The following is a 15,225-nucleotide window of genomic DNA, read 5'->3' on the forward strand; positions in this document are numbered from 1 at the left end:
GACCGTCTCAAGCGCTAACTTGGCGAGCATTACTTACAACAACAATCGGCGTGCAATTAATATCCGAATAGGGACGCTACTACTAGTCACATCATTGACCTCCATTTGATCATCCTCTAGAACTTTACCTCGGGGTCTCCACGAGGATCCAGCGCTAGTGAGTATCCTTTTATCTTCATGTCAAAGCAACCAAGCCCTCTTTCACCGCTTCAGAGTGTACTGCCATCTAATTGCCATTCGACCCTACTGGCTACGCATTAAACCCGAGAGCAACAAGAAAGGGAGTCAAATTCCTACATATTCCTATGTGCTCCATGACACGTCATATGAGTCCGTGAGGACCTGTGTATGTGTTGGTGTAGTTAATGCTCCAACATATATCCCGGCACTGCGCACAACCCACCCTGCGTGACGAACTCATGTGGTACAGCACATCAATCGGTGCTAGTCGCGAAGCTCTTCCTGGTCCTTTTCATTGACACGATCTACTCAGCCTCTGAAAGCATTGGCCTCAGGCTGACACTGCCTAGCATAACGCGGAGATTGTATCCCACATGTGTCCAAGTGCCATCGAACGTTGTAACGCAAAATCTGGCCCCATTTGACATGAATCATGACCTCAAACGGCAGAACCAATGTAACGTTGTCAGGTGTTAATGGCCGCACTTCTCCGGCGCCATCTCGTATACGGCCCTTCACCGATCATCATTCGGCATATACATATGTACATACAACCTCTGACATGCCGTGAAACATGCTTGCGAATCTGGTATCGGAAGAAAGATACAATTTTCCAGCACGTGCATGCCGCAGCTGTCATCAGGGAGAGTACTGGTCAGGTGTGTCAGATGCAGATGCGTCATAACAGTTACTAAACATCAAGTACATGGCGATGCCTTGAAGCCCTTCTCCCATTCGCTCCCGGTAACATCAACGGGAACTGAAGTCGCATCGGAATGTATCTTATCTCCAAGTCGGAGTCTCCCATCAATGCGAATGCGGTATCCCCATGAGCTCAATGTCGCCTCGTATAACCTGCGACCAATCTCTGACAATTACGTGATAACATTAGCACTCTGACATCTGTGAGTTATCAATCACTTTTCAAGCTTTAGCATTCTATGATCCGTCTTCAACCGTCCTTTCTCTCGAAACCGAATCGCAGACCTGAGCCTTCGTCATCAGAACTGTACTACGTGGCTTATCAACATTTCTATCAATAGATGTTGACACTCTGGAGTATACAGCTTGGGCGGAACTGGCGCAGGTAGCCGAGGAGCCTCACAAGGTTTCGATTCCTACCATGAGGGATCCGACCGGCTCTATCTATGTATCCCTGCCTCCGGAGCCAAGATCATGACCAGTCGTAACCATGGACAGTAGGTTGACGTCACAAGACAGCTGGTAATCATCGGCTGACGGACATGAATATAGAACAAACTGCCCATTCCTACAACGTCTCATTGAATTCCCTGCTCTCACCAATATAATTACAGTCTACATGTTGTGTTGTTACAAGTTAATAGCCGACACAATGGACAAGAATGACTGCGTTTCGGGAGCATTGCGGCCACAGGATAATCGTGGCCACAGTGGCATAGTTGTGGCACATTGTAGAATAAAAAGAATGCGACATCGAGGTTATCCTGACAATCAACAGTCTCTTCCGACGACTCTCACACAACCCTCACACACCATGCCAACTACCCCTATGCCGACGAGAGGTTCTGGTGATCTGTCCCAGGTATATGGCGACGATTGGTCAGACAAAGAAGTCTTTCTGCAGGCTACTGGGCTTCACAAGGACTCTAACCCCAGTAATCCCAGACACGTCCTCATCTATTGGGTGAACGCCACTCTTAGCGGTGGCTTTGAAGTCTGGGATATCACCCAGCTCGAGATGCACGGGCACTGGCACCAGTACCATTATCCCAATGCGCTCAAAGTCAACACAAAGGAACGCTCACGCAACCAGACAATGTCCTTGGGAATATTCACATCGGAACAGCGCGAGCAACTGCTTGAGCTCGCAGCGGATGTAGAATATGATCAAGTTACCACCGAAAGCCGCACCTGGATGCGTAACCTCCTCGCGAAGATGGCTGAAGAAAAGCTCATATCTCATCATTTATTTAATACCATCCGAGAGGATGTGCCTCTTCCTTCTGCATGAGAAGGTCAGAGTTGCGGAATTTGATTCTTCCGAAAATGAACTCAAAAGTCCCTTGATTGTTGACAGGATACACTTAATATGAGCATGGTTGGACTCTCCATGGCAATCTCATTATATCAGTCAGTACTTTGTGAACCCTACATGATATGTATTATACTGCTTAGTTTGTCTTAATACGTATGTATTTCTGAACCACGCATTTCGTTTATACGAACTTGAAAGCCCACAAATTCTGAATCGTCCCCCCGTCCCACGTTAATGCTAAGACTGTTGTCAAAAGGAAAGTCCGTCTTGAAGCTCCATGAATGGATATATGTAAGGAAGAGTCTCAGTCGTTCCTACTTAATTCAAAGATCAGGGCGAGTGCTTATTGTATACCAGAAGGCTGAAGACAAAGTGTGATTCATATGACACTCAATTTCGGGTCGTTCAGGACAAGACCTTTCGTCATATTGATGATCGAAGGATTCCCAGAATGGAGCCCTGGTGAGAAGAGTGAGCGGAACACGAACTCGTGCTTTAGCAAGATCGGGAATGAGTCTAGGTATTTCGAATGCTGAGTCCGGGCCATGGATTTCGTAAGAACGGTGTCCGAGTCTTTGATCAAACCTGTGTGCGTAAAAGATGAGGATGGTGGAACTGTATTAGTAGTAGAAGCTTTCGAGCAGGAATTGGCTTTGAACAGAGCTTCGCCTACTTTGTGGCCCGGAGTCGTAGGAGTGAGTGGATTTAAGAAAACTGAAAGTGTGCCTTATCTTATTGTAATAAGGTCTAGGCATGTCACGGCAACAGGGGGGTATCTGGTTCATCTAAGTAAGACTCGTTGTTGGCAACTTCTTCAAGCGATAAAGTTCGGGTCCGCATGTTGGCTAGCCCATTTCTTGTTGTGGGCAGCCCGTGCGAGGTTCCACAACCGATCCTCAGAGACTCGAAGGTCCGTCCTAGTTTTCTTCCCATAGACATAGAGTCGGAGTAAGTCCACTTTCCCCTCGGACATAGCCTGGTGGTTGTCAAGGTTGTAAGATCGTACACTCTTACCTCCGGCTCCTTCTGGGGGCTCAAGATTCGAGGTGTTCATGATAGTGTTGATTGACGGGAATACGTAGAGTTTGATGGGTACATGTGCTTGAATCTTCTTCTGAAAAGAATATGCGGGTGAGTGCGGAGAAGAAGGAATACTAAGCCTGGCGCACGCGTCGTTTCTTAGAACGTCTAGGAACGAATATTTGAATTGAATGGCTTCAGGCGGAGTTTAAACGCTGCTCGACAGTAGTACTTCCCAAACAGCGCGCTCTTGTGGTCGGCGGTGCGTACAGTCTTCTCATATCTAACAATTAACGATTCTTTATTGGCTGACTGCGCTACTGATGTTAGTAACCACTCCATATAGCAACTTGTACGTACCTCGTCAGCTCATCGATGTGACACGACTATCACAACTTCGAATGAAGATGTTATAAATGTGTAGGCAAATAAAACACGCTGCACTTTCTCGAACGCTGGCTTTACGATACACCTGTGAGTCCCCAAATTTGCCCTGTCAGACTATTCAATATTTTAGATCAACTATTACTGTATCAGAGAATTGTAAGTGATCCTTGTTTATCCATGATTGATCGTATGCTCCCCTCACCAATTATCATTACAGCACCCGATCAAAGCCCCCGGCAGGCATGGGCAATATTCTGGATATTTCACCCGCACCATTATTTCGTATTGACCTTGCGAGGTTAGAAATTTCCGACGCATTATGAACTAGAAGGCTAGTCATTGCTCTTAATTGTCGCCAATGATCTTCCTCAGCTCAGGATGATAATGTCAATAGGTGAAACACGATCACGGTGCGATGCATTGGTTAACATGACTTCACACTCAATGGTTGATGGCAGGATACGCATATGCTCTGCTCCGGGTGATCACTTCTCTGTGCTTGTTCCGCAACCCAGAATACAAGTGGGAGTAGACGAGTAGGCCTTCTATGGAAAAAAAATGATGACTAGAACCGGAGGGACCGCCAAGCACGTTTGTAGATCAGCCCCGTGACCGATTGGGTGGCCAGACCTGGTCGAATTCTACTTCGGTGCATCCAGACCTTATGGCAGGACTGTTCAGCGCTCTCAGCACAGTATCGCTTCTTCAGTTACCTTCTACTTGTCGGTGTTCGATGACGAAACAGTCATTATCTTGTCTCCTCTTGCCTCACGCGTTCCGCCTGCATGCGGACATCGGTGGATGCGGCTTTGTCCCCCGTGACCAATCTAATTGCAATGACGGGATTTACCGCCACAGTGTTTCCTGGTAGAGAAATCAAGATCACGCTTGCTGCATCCTTTTACCGGCGGGATCATGCAAATCTTCAAATTGATGACGCGAGGAGGTCACAGCCGAGCGGCTTCAAATCTAGCCGTTACTATCGCACACAGCTTTTTTCTCTGTGACGGCCTTCGAATTGTGAAAAAAAAGTTGGTGGCTCCTTTTTTATTACAAATCACCCGCAGGGAGCTCAGCTGGAGCAATATTGTCGTAGATGAAGTTTGAGTTAGCCTTCCTAGCCAGTCCATGTCTTCTAGATTTGTTGTGAATGGAGTAATTTGTTTATCCTAACGAAATTCTACTTTGCCATCTCCGGCCCCTCACCTCGTTATCCTCACAGAGGGCCTACATTTTCCGACACGTCTGGTGACATCTCCACCGCCAGGCCTCTTCAAGTTCGCCTTCTGCATGTATGCACATTCGAACACGATCACCATACGGACGGTATTCACTCAAACAACCAATTTAAGTTCAAGTCCCTCAGATATCGCCACTCGACATTCGAGGCGGGGGCTGGGAAGGAGCCTGCGAAAAGCTGCCAGTGTGGCTTCGAGAACAGCCACAAAGTAAGTGGCAACAAGTCGCTTTGCCAGAAGATTCATCACGTTTCATTAATATTTGTCCCTGAAAACGTGGGGGGAGCGCGTCTTCTGTTCAGTTTTCGAGAGTCATGCAATATTAAAATGTCGAGATGATGCCAAGTAGATGAATAAAAATCACGAGCTACAGCAAAAGAATGTGGACAAATCCGGACTCGAACCGGAGACCCCCCGCATGCTAAGCGGATGTGATAACCAGCTACACCATATGCCCTACAAACTGTAGCAGACATTTGACTGCTTTGATACCATTGATATGACTCATCCATTTTCTTGAGCTTGGATATTTGGATCGATCAACTTGAACAATATCCACGATGGCTGGCACGATGACGATCAAACTTGTATTCAGTGGTGGACTCGAGTTACTATTTGGCAACGAGCGGAATCAATCGGTTCTCATCCCTTCATTTGTGCCATCTGATAATTCCACGCACTCTTCTCCGTCCTCGTCTTCATCTACTTCATCATCATACAACAATACGCCATCCACAGGAGAGACGAAGGCAGCAGATCTGGAGTACTTGATTTATCACCTTCGTGATCATTTACTCAAAGAGCGCTCGGAATTGTTTATGGAGAATGGGACGATGTGCGCTGTCTCTATTTCTACTGAATCTTTACCTTATAGTATCTCTAGCCGCCCAGGGATCCTTGTGCTGATTAACAACACGGATTGGGAGCTTGAAGGGGAAGGTTCCTACCAACTTCGCAATAACGATGAGATCGTTTTCATCTCAACGCTACATGGCGGATGAGGAAATTCGTGTAGCATCGAGAGAACCGCGAGATATGTTCATGACATCGGGTTGGGGATGAATAAGGTCCTCTTATAGCTAAATATCCCGCTAGCAATCATTGGCACGGGGCCCGCTTCTATAGAAGTGGACGAAACGCATTGTTTCGCACCCCCAGCTCACAACAGTATGTACATCTCCTGTACATTGCCTACTTAGATGTGGGCTACAATCGCCCTTCCTGTCAGGAATAAAGCGACACATGCCGGCGCGAGAACTGGCTAGTGGGCTCGAATGACTGCCTGATGGTAAATGCTTTGTAACATATACATCAGTTCACGATCACAAGGGAGAAAGAAATGATTACATACATAGTTGAACCGCTAAACCTTTACCGTTCTAGCCTGCTGGACATATTTCTGCATGAGCACAACCACCCTCTTGAGGTTCTGACTCATCTTTGCCGAGGTAGGAATGACATCGAGTATGCGCTCGCCGTCCGGCGTCTTCACGATCATCTCTGTCTTGACGTACTCCTCGAGCCTCCTCAGCTTTTTATGCGCCTCCTCGACCGCGTCCTGATCCCCTTCGCCACCCAACAAGTCCGCCTTGTTCGCTATAACCATATGAGCTTTATCGCTCATGCCTGGTTGGTATTTCTCTAGCTCGTCTTTCAAGTCTCTAAGCTCATCCCATGGTTCTGGGCGAGACAAGTCCACAACATAGACGAGTGCGAGGGATCGTTCCATTGAGCGCAGGAAGGAATGACCCAGACCAACATTTTCTGATGCACCGGATATGAGCCCAGGATTGTCTGCGACAGTGAAGCGAAAGGTCTCATGAACGTCAAAGTCGTGACCTGGTTCTATGTCAGGCCGGGGGAAATCAGGTGAATGATCTTCTAAGCGCAGTTGTTCTTGGACATTTTCTGTGTCGGAAAGTTCGCGCTCCCGGAGGCGCTCTTCCTCAATAGCAGTTTCATCGAAAATATTTTCACCCTGAAGGGAGCCTTCGAAGGTTCCATCTTCTGCTACACGAATTACACCAACGATGGGGTTAAGTGTAGTAAACGCATAGCCAGCAACCTCAGTCTTCGCCCGACCGCCAGTCAACGCGCGAAGAAGAGTGCTCTTGCCCGCGTTCGGCATCCCGACAAGTCCGATATCCGCGAGAATCTTGAGTTCGAGGTATAACGTTAAACGCTCACCCTCGTGTCCCCGCGTTGCAAATTTGGGTGAACGGCTGATGGGTGACAAGAAATGCGGATTGCCCAACCCACCGTTGCCACCCCGCGCGACAATATGTCCCAGCCACTCCTGCTGGCCCATTCCAAGAGGTGCATCATCGGAAATCACGACTTCCCCCGTCTTGTCCAAGTCGAGATTGATAGGCGATAGCAGCCTCTGTTTCCTAGCCCAGCGCCTGGCTCTCTCCTCGCGGTAAAGAGCTGCCTCCGCCTGTTTGAACACATCACGATTGACATTATCATCCGCATACCGCGGATAATGCACCCATCTGTTATCCCGAAGCTTCGCATGACGGTCCTCGGGACTGAGCCCTTCCAGCCCTTCCTCCTCCGCTTCCCATTCATCCTTCGCGCGTCGTGAGTCGCCTGGAAGAAGTTCGCGTACCACTGTGCCTAGAGGAACCTTTATGATTGTTGGTGGTGCGTTTTTGCCATTCTGCCATGTCCCTTGGCCATTTCCGCCTGCGGCGCCTCGTACGCGTTTTGGGATGGATGAAAGACTGGTGAGATTGGGTGAAGGGAGAATATAGACGTCGCCTCCACGTCCGCCGCTACCACCTGAAGGAGGCCCCATGGGCTTCCACTTTTCTCGGTGGAAAGCAACGCATCCGTCACCTCCATTGCCTGCATGATGTTGAGTATGCATGAGTGAATTCAGACGTGTACACACCTCCTCGAACGTTGATTATAAGGTTGTCGAGGAAGGATTGGCCCTGCGCGATGTTATTATCAGGTGGTACGCGTAGACCTAGAGGTGCAGCTCACCCCTTGTCTTCGCTTCCACTCAGTCTTTCGTTGCCGTCGAAGAAAATCCTGCAAGTTGTCTTCATCCTCTTGTGTCTCTATGGCAGCATTCGAAGCTTCCTGACGCGCTGCGCCACTGCAGTAAAATAGCCGTCTCTGTCTGAATAGAGACCTGCAGAATGGTCTTAACATACAAGCGATGAAGTTTCGAAGTAAAAATTGGGTGATCCTAAAGAAGTAAACATAAATTACAAACACTGAACAACTTCTACATGTAGTACAGTACTACTATTATGTAGTACACCGATTCAATATAGTCAATATATATTACAGTAGTACCATGTTTTTACAATCGGCAGAAGGTCATACATAATGTTGCCTACACTAACAGTCCTTATAACTGAAGTATGAGCAAAATCGTAAGCTACAAGACATATACAAGCGTCAAAATCGACTCGGAAGTACGTCTTTCAATGACATCTCATCACAATCTGTTTTCACTTTCATGTGCTGTCAAACCTAATAGATGGCTTGGTGTCAGTGCATGCACAGACCCTTCTCGTGGTCGTTCTGTTCGTAACTCGTTTCTTGAACTTGACGGGGACGTCGACTTTAGTGGCAGTTGTGGTGAGGTTATGAGCGTGGAGGTACTGATGCGCAACAATAGCGATGCAGCAGTTTCATCCTCTGGAGTGTACACTGGCGAGGACAATACTGTGTCGCTGGGACTCCGTCGTGGAGAAAAACCCAAAAAACAAGGTTGCATCTGTGTTCCCGACTGCGGAAGGATTGTACTCGGAGAAGGGAGCGTCAGAACGGGTGGAACTCCGGAGACGGAGGAGGAGCTCGTGAATATTGCGGAAGTTGGAGGTGTTGGAAGCTGTTGTGATGGAGACTTTGAAGAGCGCGGAACTGGCCGGGTAGATGGTGACTGGGACGAAGTCAGGGCTCTCCGAGTCCGTTCTTGCGAATGTGGAAGCCAGGTAGAGATGGATGGCAGGCGGGAGGATGAGTCCTCAACGGATCCCACTTCAGTCATTGCACCATCTTCCTGCTCGACGTCATGCTTCCTTCGCTTGGACCCTCTGGCGTCAGAAGAAGATGACTGGCAAATGCACTGCTTGCACCCATCTTCCTCGAGGCGCTTCACCTTCTCTGTCAGGTCCTGAAGATACGCCACCGTCCGTACCAGTATCTCAAGTTTGAATTCCTTTTCTCCTGCCTTCACCTTTCCTTTGCCCTTCTTGCGTTCGTCGTCTTCATCCTCATCACTGACCTCTACAGCTTCATTGACTCGCTTGTATTCCGCAGGCACAAGCTCTCTTAAGGCGGCCAGAGCATCATTAATTTTGGTGCGTCTGGCTTTTTCAATGAGCGAGTGATTGATCTTCCGCTGAGCTTCACGTGCAGAGCGTGAAAGCGCGCCAGGTTTGCGACCGCGACGTTTGAGTTGTGGTGCTGGAGTATCATAAGCGTCATCTTCAGCCTGGTCATCGCTGGAAATTGGGCTAGACAATCGAGGATTGACCGACTGCGGAGGTATTGCAACAGCAGCGTCCGAAGCCGAACGCAAGCGCTTTGCCCTACGTGGGGTGCTTTCGGCGTACATGTCCATCTCTGCTGGACCTTTGAGAGGTGCAATTGCAATGGGTCGGAAGAGATGCATATGACAGTTCATATTCTCATCCGCAAGGGCTTATGAACGACATGCGACACGTTTGTCAAGTGGTGATTGGCTGGGAGTGTGGACCCCGTAACGGATGGACAGCATCACAATGGCCTGTAATGCTCTTTATACAACGTGCCTATAATTACTGGCGGCCCTCTCGAAACCCCTCGCACGACTGGTTTTGAGCGATCTTATTGGCCCTTGGAAAAACGCACGTGTGCGAAGGGTTTAAGCGCCCACATATTATCGACCTTCGATACAAAAGCATTTCCCAGCTCCGCAGTGGCTGGCTACGTGGAGGGAAATTCGCTGGTGGATCCACGAAATGCCGAGCATGCAATCCACGTACAATACCCATTTACAGTGAATTTCTTCCGCGTCACGGATACTCCTTCAGGGGTTTGTGTCATTCAATATGTTATGGTACGTGAAATGGTGAAAGACTCGAAGGAAAAAGTCGTCCAGCTTTCTGGAGAGAATCTACAGACCCTCACAGATGCCAGCTATGGCTCATGCCGTTCTATTACGAAAGATCACAAGATACGACATCCAGGAAGATGACGCACGAGCACGATGATCATTGCGTATTAGCTTGCACATATGAATATTCACGATTGAATAACCCTTGAAGCTTTCTCAGGTAGCATCTTCAAATAATTCAATTTCATGGATAGGATCGCCGGCGATACCCATAAACTTGCTTCAGAACCCGTCGTGTTGCTCAAACAACTCGACTACGAGCTCGAGCAAGCGCAGCTGGACTGGTACTACGTAACAGCATCAAGACAATGACACTCGAGGGTAAGCTGAAGCCTCGCTATTCTGACTGATTATCATCATCCGCAGCTCTCCTTTGACAGCAAACGTGACATTGACAACTGGACCCCTCAGTGTCATGGCCTATCCTTCTTTCGGAGGAAGAAAAGGGCTGCGTGCCACTGACGTCCGGCATCAAACATCACATCCTCGCCGACGTCTGTAATGTTAGCATACCAGCAGACGGTGACGGTGTTCCGCTCTGTGATGCAAACATAGTTCTTGTTGTTGTTTAGGTGTGGAGACGGAGGGGCAAGATTAGGAGACACTGGCATTACCTGGACGCACAGATGAGCTGTTTAAGAAGGCAAGTCCCAGCACTATTGCTTTGACCCAAATTCTGAGTTCGATTAAGATGCCATCGGGGCTTTTGGACCCAACTGAAATGAATGATATCAGACAGCAGGAAACAGTGGTCGGGCACGGATAGCAGCGCGGAGCAGTTGGAACACATTTTGTGCACGCCTCCGCGAATGTGTCTTGCGATATGCGGGGACTGCGGCTATGCTGCTAGTACTTACTCAGTCCATAATTGTTTTGGTTGAAGTTTTATTCGCCACTTGATTGGTTACTGAAACCTCTCAAAAGCATTTCATGAACCTGTGGGACGCCGTTCGAAATTTCACTTAGGTAGGCACAGGTACTACTGCCTTCTCACTTTCATTCCTCTGCTAATGATTCACGTCTGTGGCGTCGCATTACATGATGTGTACTGGCAGGATACATCCACCCATCGCGAATGTATGACTCATCGATGCATCATCGCTTTCAGCTTCGCAACCTCGACCCGACGATATCACTGAAAGCATGCGTGTTGTTCGGTGCGTCAGGTCATCGAACAATTCTTTGTTAAGAGTATTGATATTACGCATAGTGAAAAAAAAACTCTAATCAAAACACCCATCCGTCATCATCGCTCTCAGCTTCGCAACCTCTACCCGGGGAATGACATCGATTTCAAATGGTGCTGCATGAGAAATGACCGCATCATTGAAAGCGTGCGTGTTGATGGGTGCATCAGGTCGTTGAACAATGCGGAAAGACCACAAAAGAAGTGCGAGGGTAATGTACAACGATTGATTCGCGAGGTGCAGGCCGGGACATACACTTTTAATGATAAGTGAACTTCGTTGATCGGTCTGAAAATCGACGTCGGAACGACTAACCGTCTACCAAAGCCAAATGTGATGAATTTCGTATGATCGTCATTAAGGCGACCTTCTGAATCAAGCCAGCGCTGAGGATTAAATGTTTCGGGATCTGGGAAGACGGTAGGATCGCGAGAAAGAGTCCTGAAAAGACGTGCTTAATGAACCAATGTATACCGTGAAGCGACGCCATACCAATGGCAGCCGTAGACTGTTGCACCCTTGGGAATGCAGTATCCTCGCTGATTGCAGGCAGGCTAGAATGAGAACGTGGGTTACAACAAATTAAGACACTGACCCACAAAATATCCTTGGTTGCACGGTGGGGAAATCCTGAGCACATATCAGTATCGTTTAGAGCGTGCCAAAATTCGAATTTACCTATGCGGACGATAGGTCTCCACCTCAAAGTTTCCAACAAGAATGCGTGCAATTGAGGAAGGGAGCTCAAGTCATTGAAGGTCGGCGCTATATGAGAAATTAATTGAGAAATCAAAATCTTTGTACCCCTTTGATTTGGTATTACCTCTGTCTGACCCGATCACTGTGTCTAGCTCTTCATGCACCTTTGCCTGAGCCAGTGGATGACATGCTGCAGCCATAACAGTAGCGGTAATTCCAACAGCGGTCTGAACAGAAAGTGAGTTCGCGAAGATAAATAAGTTGCCTGGCTTACTGTATCAGATCCCGCCCCAAAGAGTGATCCAGCAAGATACGACATCTCATCTATAGAGAGTTTATGTTCTTCGGTGTTTTCCAATAGTGTCTTGGTGAAGGAGGGGCCAGCTTCATTCCGATCCTGCGTACAACAAGATGTAAGTCACATACATTTACCAAAACAAAAAACCCTTTACCACTTCACTCTTGACGCGCCTTAGTTGATGCCTAAATAGCTCAAGCTCCTCATGATGCCACTCATCAAGTTGTTTGCCGTAACCAGGCAAGTGTCGCAAAAGGGGCACGCGATCGACCAGATAAGCTCCTGGGAGAATCGTGGCATGAAAGTGTTCAACAACTTTGTGGATACGAACAACTTCGAGATCGGCGTTGGCAGTGGGAGTAGATTTCCCATAAGTCACCTGAAGAATGACTGATGCTGCATACCTTAAGATACCATATCTATGAAAGGATCACAAAAGACCTTGGGAGTGACGTACCGCTTTGCATGCTTCTGATGGTTCGTCGGGTCATTCAGCACATCCAATATAAAGTTCATCGCATTCTTGCGCTGCATATCTTGGTATTCTTGTGCCGCCTTTGGTTGTAAATGAGGGTGTACTGCTTTTCGGAGGCGCCGGAAGCGTTCTCCGGAACGAGCTAGGGTGATACGCATTTCATGTGAGAGCATCTCACTCGCTGCAACGGACCGAGGTCGGTCTACCAGTGATCCACCTTCTTTCTCCATTATGTCTACAACTGCCTGGTAGATAGGTTATTGTCGGATGAAGCTCAAAGTTTGGGCAGATAATCAGATTACCTCCACGCCACCGATGACGATGATGACTTGGCTACCTTGTCGGAACGACACAACCGGCCCATACTCTCGGACAAAGTTGGTCAGGGCATAGGCAATGCTGAGTAGATGATCTACGTCAATCTACAATATTTTGTATAACACTGCCAAAACTCACTTTACAGCAGGCAAAGCATTATTCCAGAACCAACGGGCGGGAGGCCCAGGTGGAAGCGGGATGCCCTTCCTTGCTAACGAGAATTTCTTGTATAAAACGACGAGTGCCACTACAACTGCGATGATGCCAGCGGCACAGTTGGCACTCTTAGTGAGAGCGTTCAGGATCCAAATAATGTGGTGTTGGGCTGGACAGGCGTGCAACATCTTAATCGACGTAGATTGTGTCTGATAAGCCATGCGTGTCCATCCTCTTATATTACCTCGCCCTCTGTCTGTTATTTGACAACCAATTGAGATGCATCACTGCGGTGACAGCCTCGTGGTGGGGGTGGGTCACTCCAAGAGCCGAATCAGAGTCTGCAAACGCTGATAGAGTCACCGATCATTCTCCGACCTTGCGGCTGGTTGTTTGAGGACAAATACGGTCCGGTGACCTTCAGAATGGTTAGACTGAAGGCACGGCCAGCCTACAACACAAGGATCTCGATGATGCACTCACTATTTCAGCTTTCTCTGGAACAAAGATTAACCAGCTTGAGGATGATCTGGTTATCGGTCTTAAACATCACCACGCCCTCCCACCTGGTGTCGCCACGTGTTGGATTATGGACAAGGCCACTCAGTCAGGGGTAAACATGAGGAAGAAGAGCCCGGAGTCCGCTTGATCATTACAAGCGATGCATTCTTCGGAAAATTGGGTCAAGCGTGGAGTAACCTTCAGCCGTGGAGAATTTTTGGCTTCTACCAACAACCGTCAATACATCCCCCTGCTTCACGTTGACCTGCAGAAGTAAAAAAGACTCGTTGGGTCACAAAATTACTGTACAGGACACGCAATCACAATCACGTGATCTCTTGCAGAACTTCAACAGCAATTAATCACTAGGCGCCGTCGCCAGCGATGACCTTGCTTTCGTTTTTAATAACGAGCACACTTGAAACGGTATTTTGGAAGGACAGAGACTGGTCACAATATTAATCGTAGCAAATGTATGAGCGAGGACTACGAATGCGGAAAATGCCGTTGTTTGTAATTGTGGACGATTCGCAGAATCAACGGGTTGGCATATGACCTTGCAAGCAAGGTGACAGCAAGTCTGGTATTCATGGATAATTATATAGGGCTAAATGCAAATCATTAATGCTATATAAAATATTGCTGAGGGAGCGTTTATGGACGCGTCAGCAGGTACTTGTTGCATAGATAGATTGTAAAGTCCGTGACTCACCGAGTGAGGGTTGAGCGAAAAAAAAACATGGTGGAAATATTGAAACCGGTGTGAGACGACGGATGTATGAAATGTGGTAGTGGCGCGTACCCAGGCTGGGAGGAACTGGAGGTTTCAGGAAGTTCTGGTTGCAAATTCTGTGGTTGGCGCTTGAACTTGAAGCTGCCGACGCTGTGGCAGCACTTGTTCGTCTTCAAGAAGTCCCTGCGAACCTTGAGTGACTGACACAGTCGAGATTTCCTGCAAGATTCGTGCAGTCAGTACTTTCAATCATTGTCCCATCTCTGGGCAGCGAAAAAGCGCCGATGGTAGTGATGGGGTCATCCTTGCGCTTGTATGATGACAGCAAGCCGTCGAATATCTTGGTTTTGATGTCTTCCTCAATGCGTGAAAGCCGAATTCAAGAGTTGGCTAATCCTTGACAGCTTCCTCTTCAGATGATGGAGGAGCTGCTGTGACTTCAAGTTGGAAAGAGTCCTGCAAGACACATGAATACCGTTGCTCCGGTCAGCGACCTATACAATAAGATTTAGCATTAATGCAGGAACTCGAACATATATAAACATGCCTTGTGTACCCTTGCGGCTACTGGAATATTCTTGCAAGTGCCACGTGCTACATCCACGAGCGCAGCATACTAATGGTTGGGGTAGGTAGACGCCAACAGCCTCTTGCCTTGGCGACATTTCATGAGCCCACCTCAGTGCACACTTGCTCATGGACTGCAACTGTAACTTGTGAAACGCTGTTAAATTTAATGTCCGATATCAGCAGCCATGGCAGGCACCCTGATCTTCACTGGCACTGTTTCTCAACGGATATGCCAGTATAGTGAACAGTAACAAATATAGCGTAACCTAGTGGATATCAACGAGTCAATGACAAATGGTGCAACTGCAAATGATACATGCATCCGTC

The 15,225-nt window shown here is 48.0% G+C and overlaps 5 protein-coding genes and 1 non-coding gene across 6 annotated transcripts; 2 read left to right on the forward strand and 4 right to left on the reverse strand.

The window, feature by feature from the left end:
- Window positions 1–1,218: 1,218 nt before the first annotated feature.
- Window positions 1,219–2,489, forward strand: F5891DRAFT_324629 (uncharacterized protein). Its single transcript, XM_041371350.1, has 3 exons — window positions 1,219–1,379; window positions 1,435–2,177; window positions 2,240–2,489. Exons 1-2 carry the CDS (start codon window positions 1,357–1,359, stop codon window positions 2,171–2,173), a joined length of 762 nt encoding a protein of 253 aa, XP_041225786.1. The 5' UTR covers window positions 1,219–1,356; the 3' UTR covers window positions 2,174–2,177; window positions 2,240–2,489.
- A 2,736-nt stretch (window positions 2,490–5,225) lies between these two features.
- F5891DRAFT_t78 lies at window positions 5,226–5,299 on the reverse strand. Its single transcript has one exon. It is a non-coding gene; the product is annotated as a tRNA-Ala (tRNA).
- Window positions 5,300–5,402: 103 nt separating this feature from the next.
- On the forward strand, window positions 5,403–5,843 carry F5891DRAFT_1128648 (uncharacterized protein; the record flags this gene model as incomplete). The annotated part of the gene is made up of 2 exons (XM_041364300.1): window positions 5,403–5,677; window positions 5,726–5,843. The coding sequence occupies 2 exons, from the start codon at window positions 5,403–5,405 to the stop codon at window positions 5,841–5,843; spliced, it is 393 nt and encodes a 130-aa protein (XP_041225787.1).
- Window positions 5,844–5,996: 153 nt separating this feature from the next.
- F5891DRAFT_324714 (GTP-binding protein Obg CgtA) lies at window positions 5,997–8,150 on the reverse strand. Its single transcript, XM_041371351.1, has 4 exons — window positions 7,834–8,150; window positions 7,739–7,781; window positions 6,194–7,692; window positions 5,997–6,137 (listed from the first exon to the last, which is right to left on the reverse strand). Exons 1-3 carry the CDS (start codon window positions 8,002–8,004, stop codon window positions 6,206–6,208), a joined length of 1,701 nt encoding a protein of 566 aa, XP_041225788.1. The 5' UTR covers window positions 8,005–8,150; the 3' UTR covers window positions 5,997–6,137; window positions 6,194–6,205.
- Window positions 8,151–8,296: 146 nt separating this feature from the next.
- F5891DRAFT_952477 (uncharacterized protein) lies at window positions 8,297–9,421 on the reverse strand (the record flags this gene model as incomplete). Its single annotated transcript, XM_041375114.1, has 1 exon — window positions 8,297–9,421. One exon carries the CDS (start codon window positions 9,419–9,421, stop codon window positions 8,297–8,299), a length of 1,125 nt encoding a protein of 374 aa, XP_041225789.1.
- A 1,527-nt stretch (window positions 9,422–10,948) lies between these two features.
- Window positions 10,949–13,315, reverse strand: F5891DRAFT_1227896 (cytochrome P450; the record flags this gene model as incomplete). Its single annotated transcript, XM_041369530.1, has 11 exons — window positions 10,949–11,404; window positions 11,464–11,589; window positions 11,641–11,687; window positions 11,744–11,778; window positions 11,827–11,913; window positions 11,972–12,074; window positions 12,122–12,244; window positions 12,300–12,549; window positions 12,603–12,865; window positions 12,923–13,019; window positions 13,077–13,315. 11 exons carry the CDS (start codon window positions 13,313–13,315, stop codon window positions 11,185–11,187), a joined length of 1,590 nt encoding a protein of 529 aa, XP_041225790.1. The 3' UTR covers window positions 10,949–11,184.
- Window positions 13,316–15,225: the final 1,910 nt, after the last annotated feature.

Source organism: Suillus fuscotomentosus (assembly GCF_016647785.1).
Source record: "Suillus fuscotomentosus strain FC203 chromosome Unknown F5891scaffold_28, whole genome shotgun sequence".
NCBI lineage: Eukaryota > Fungi > Basidiomycota > Agaricomycetes > Boletales > Suillaceae > Suillus > Suillus fuscotomentosus.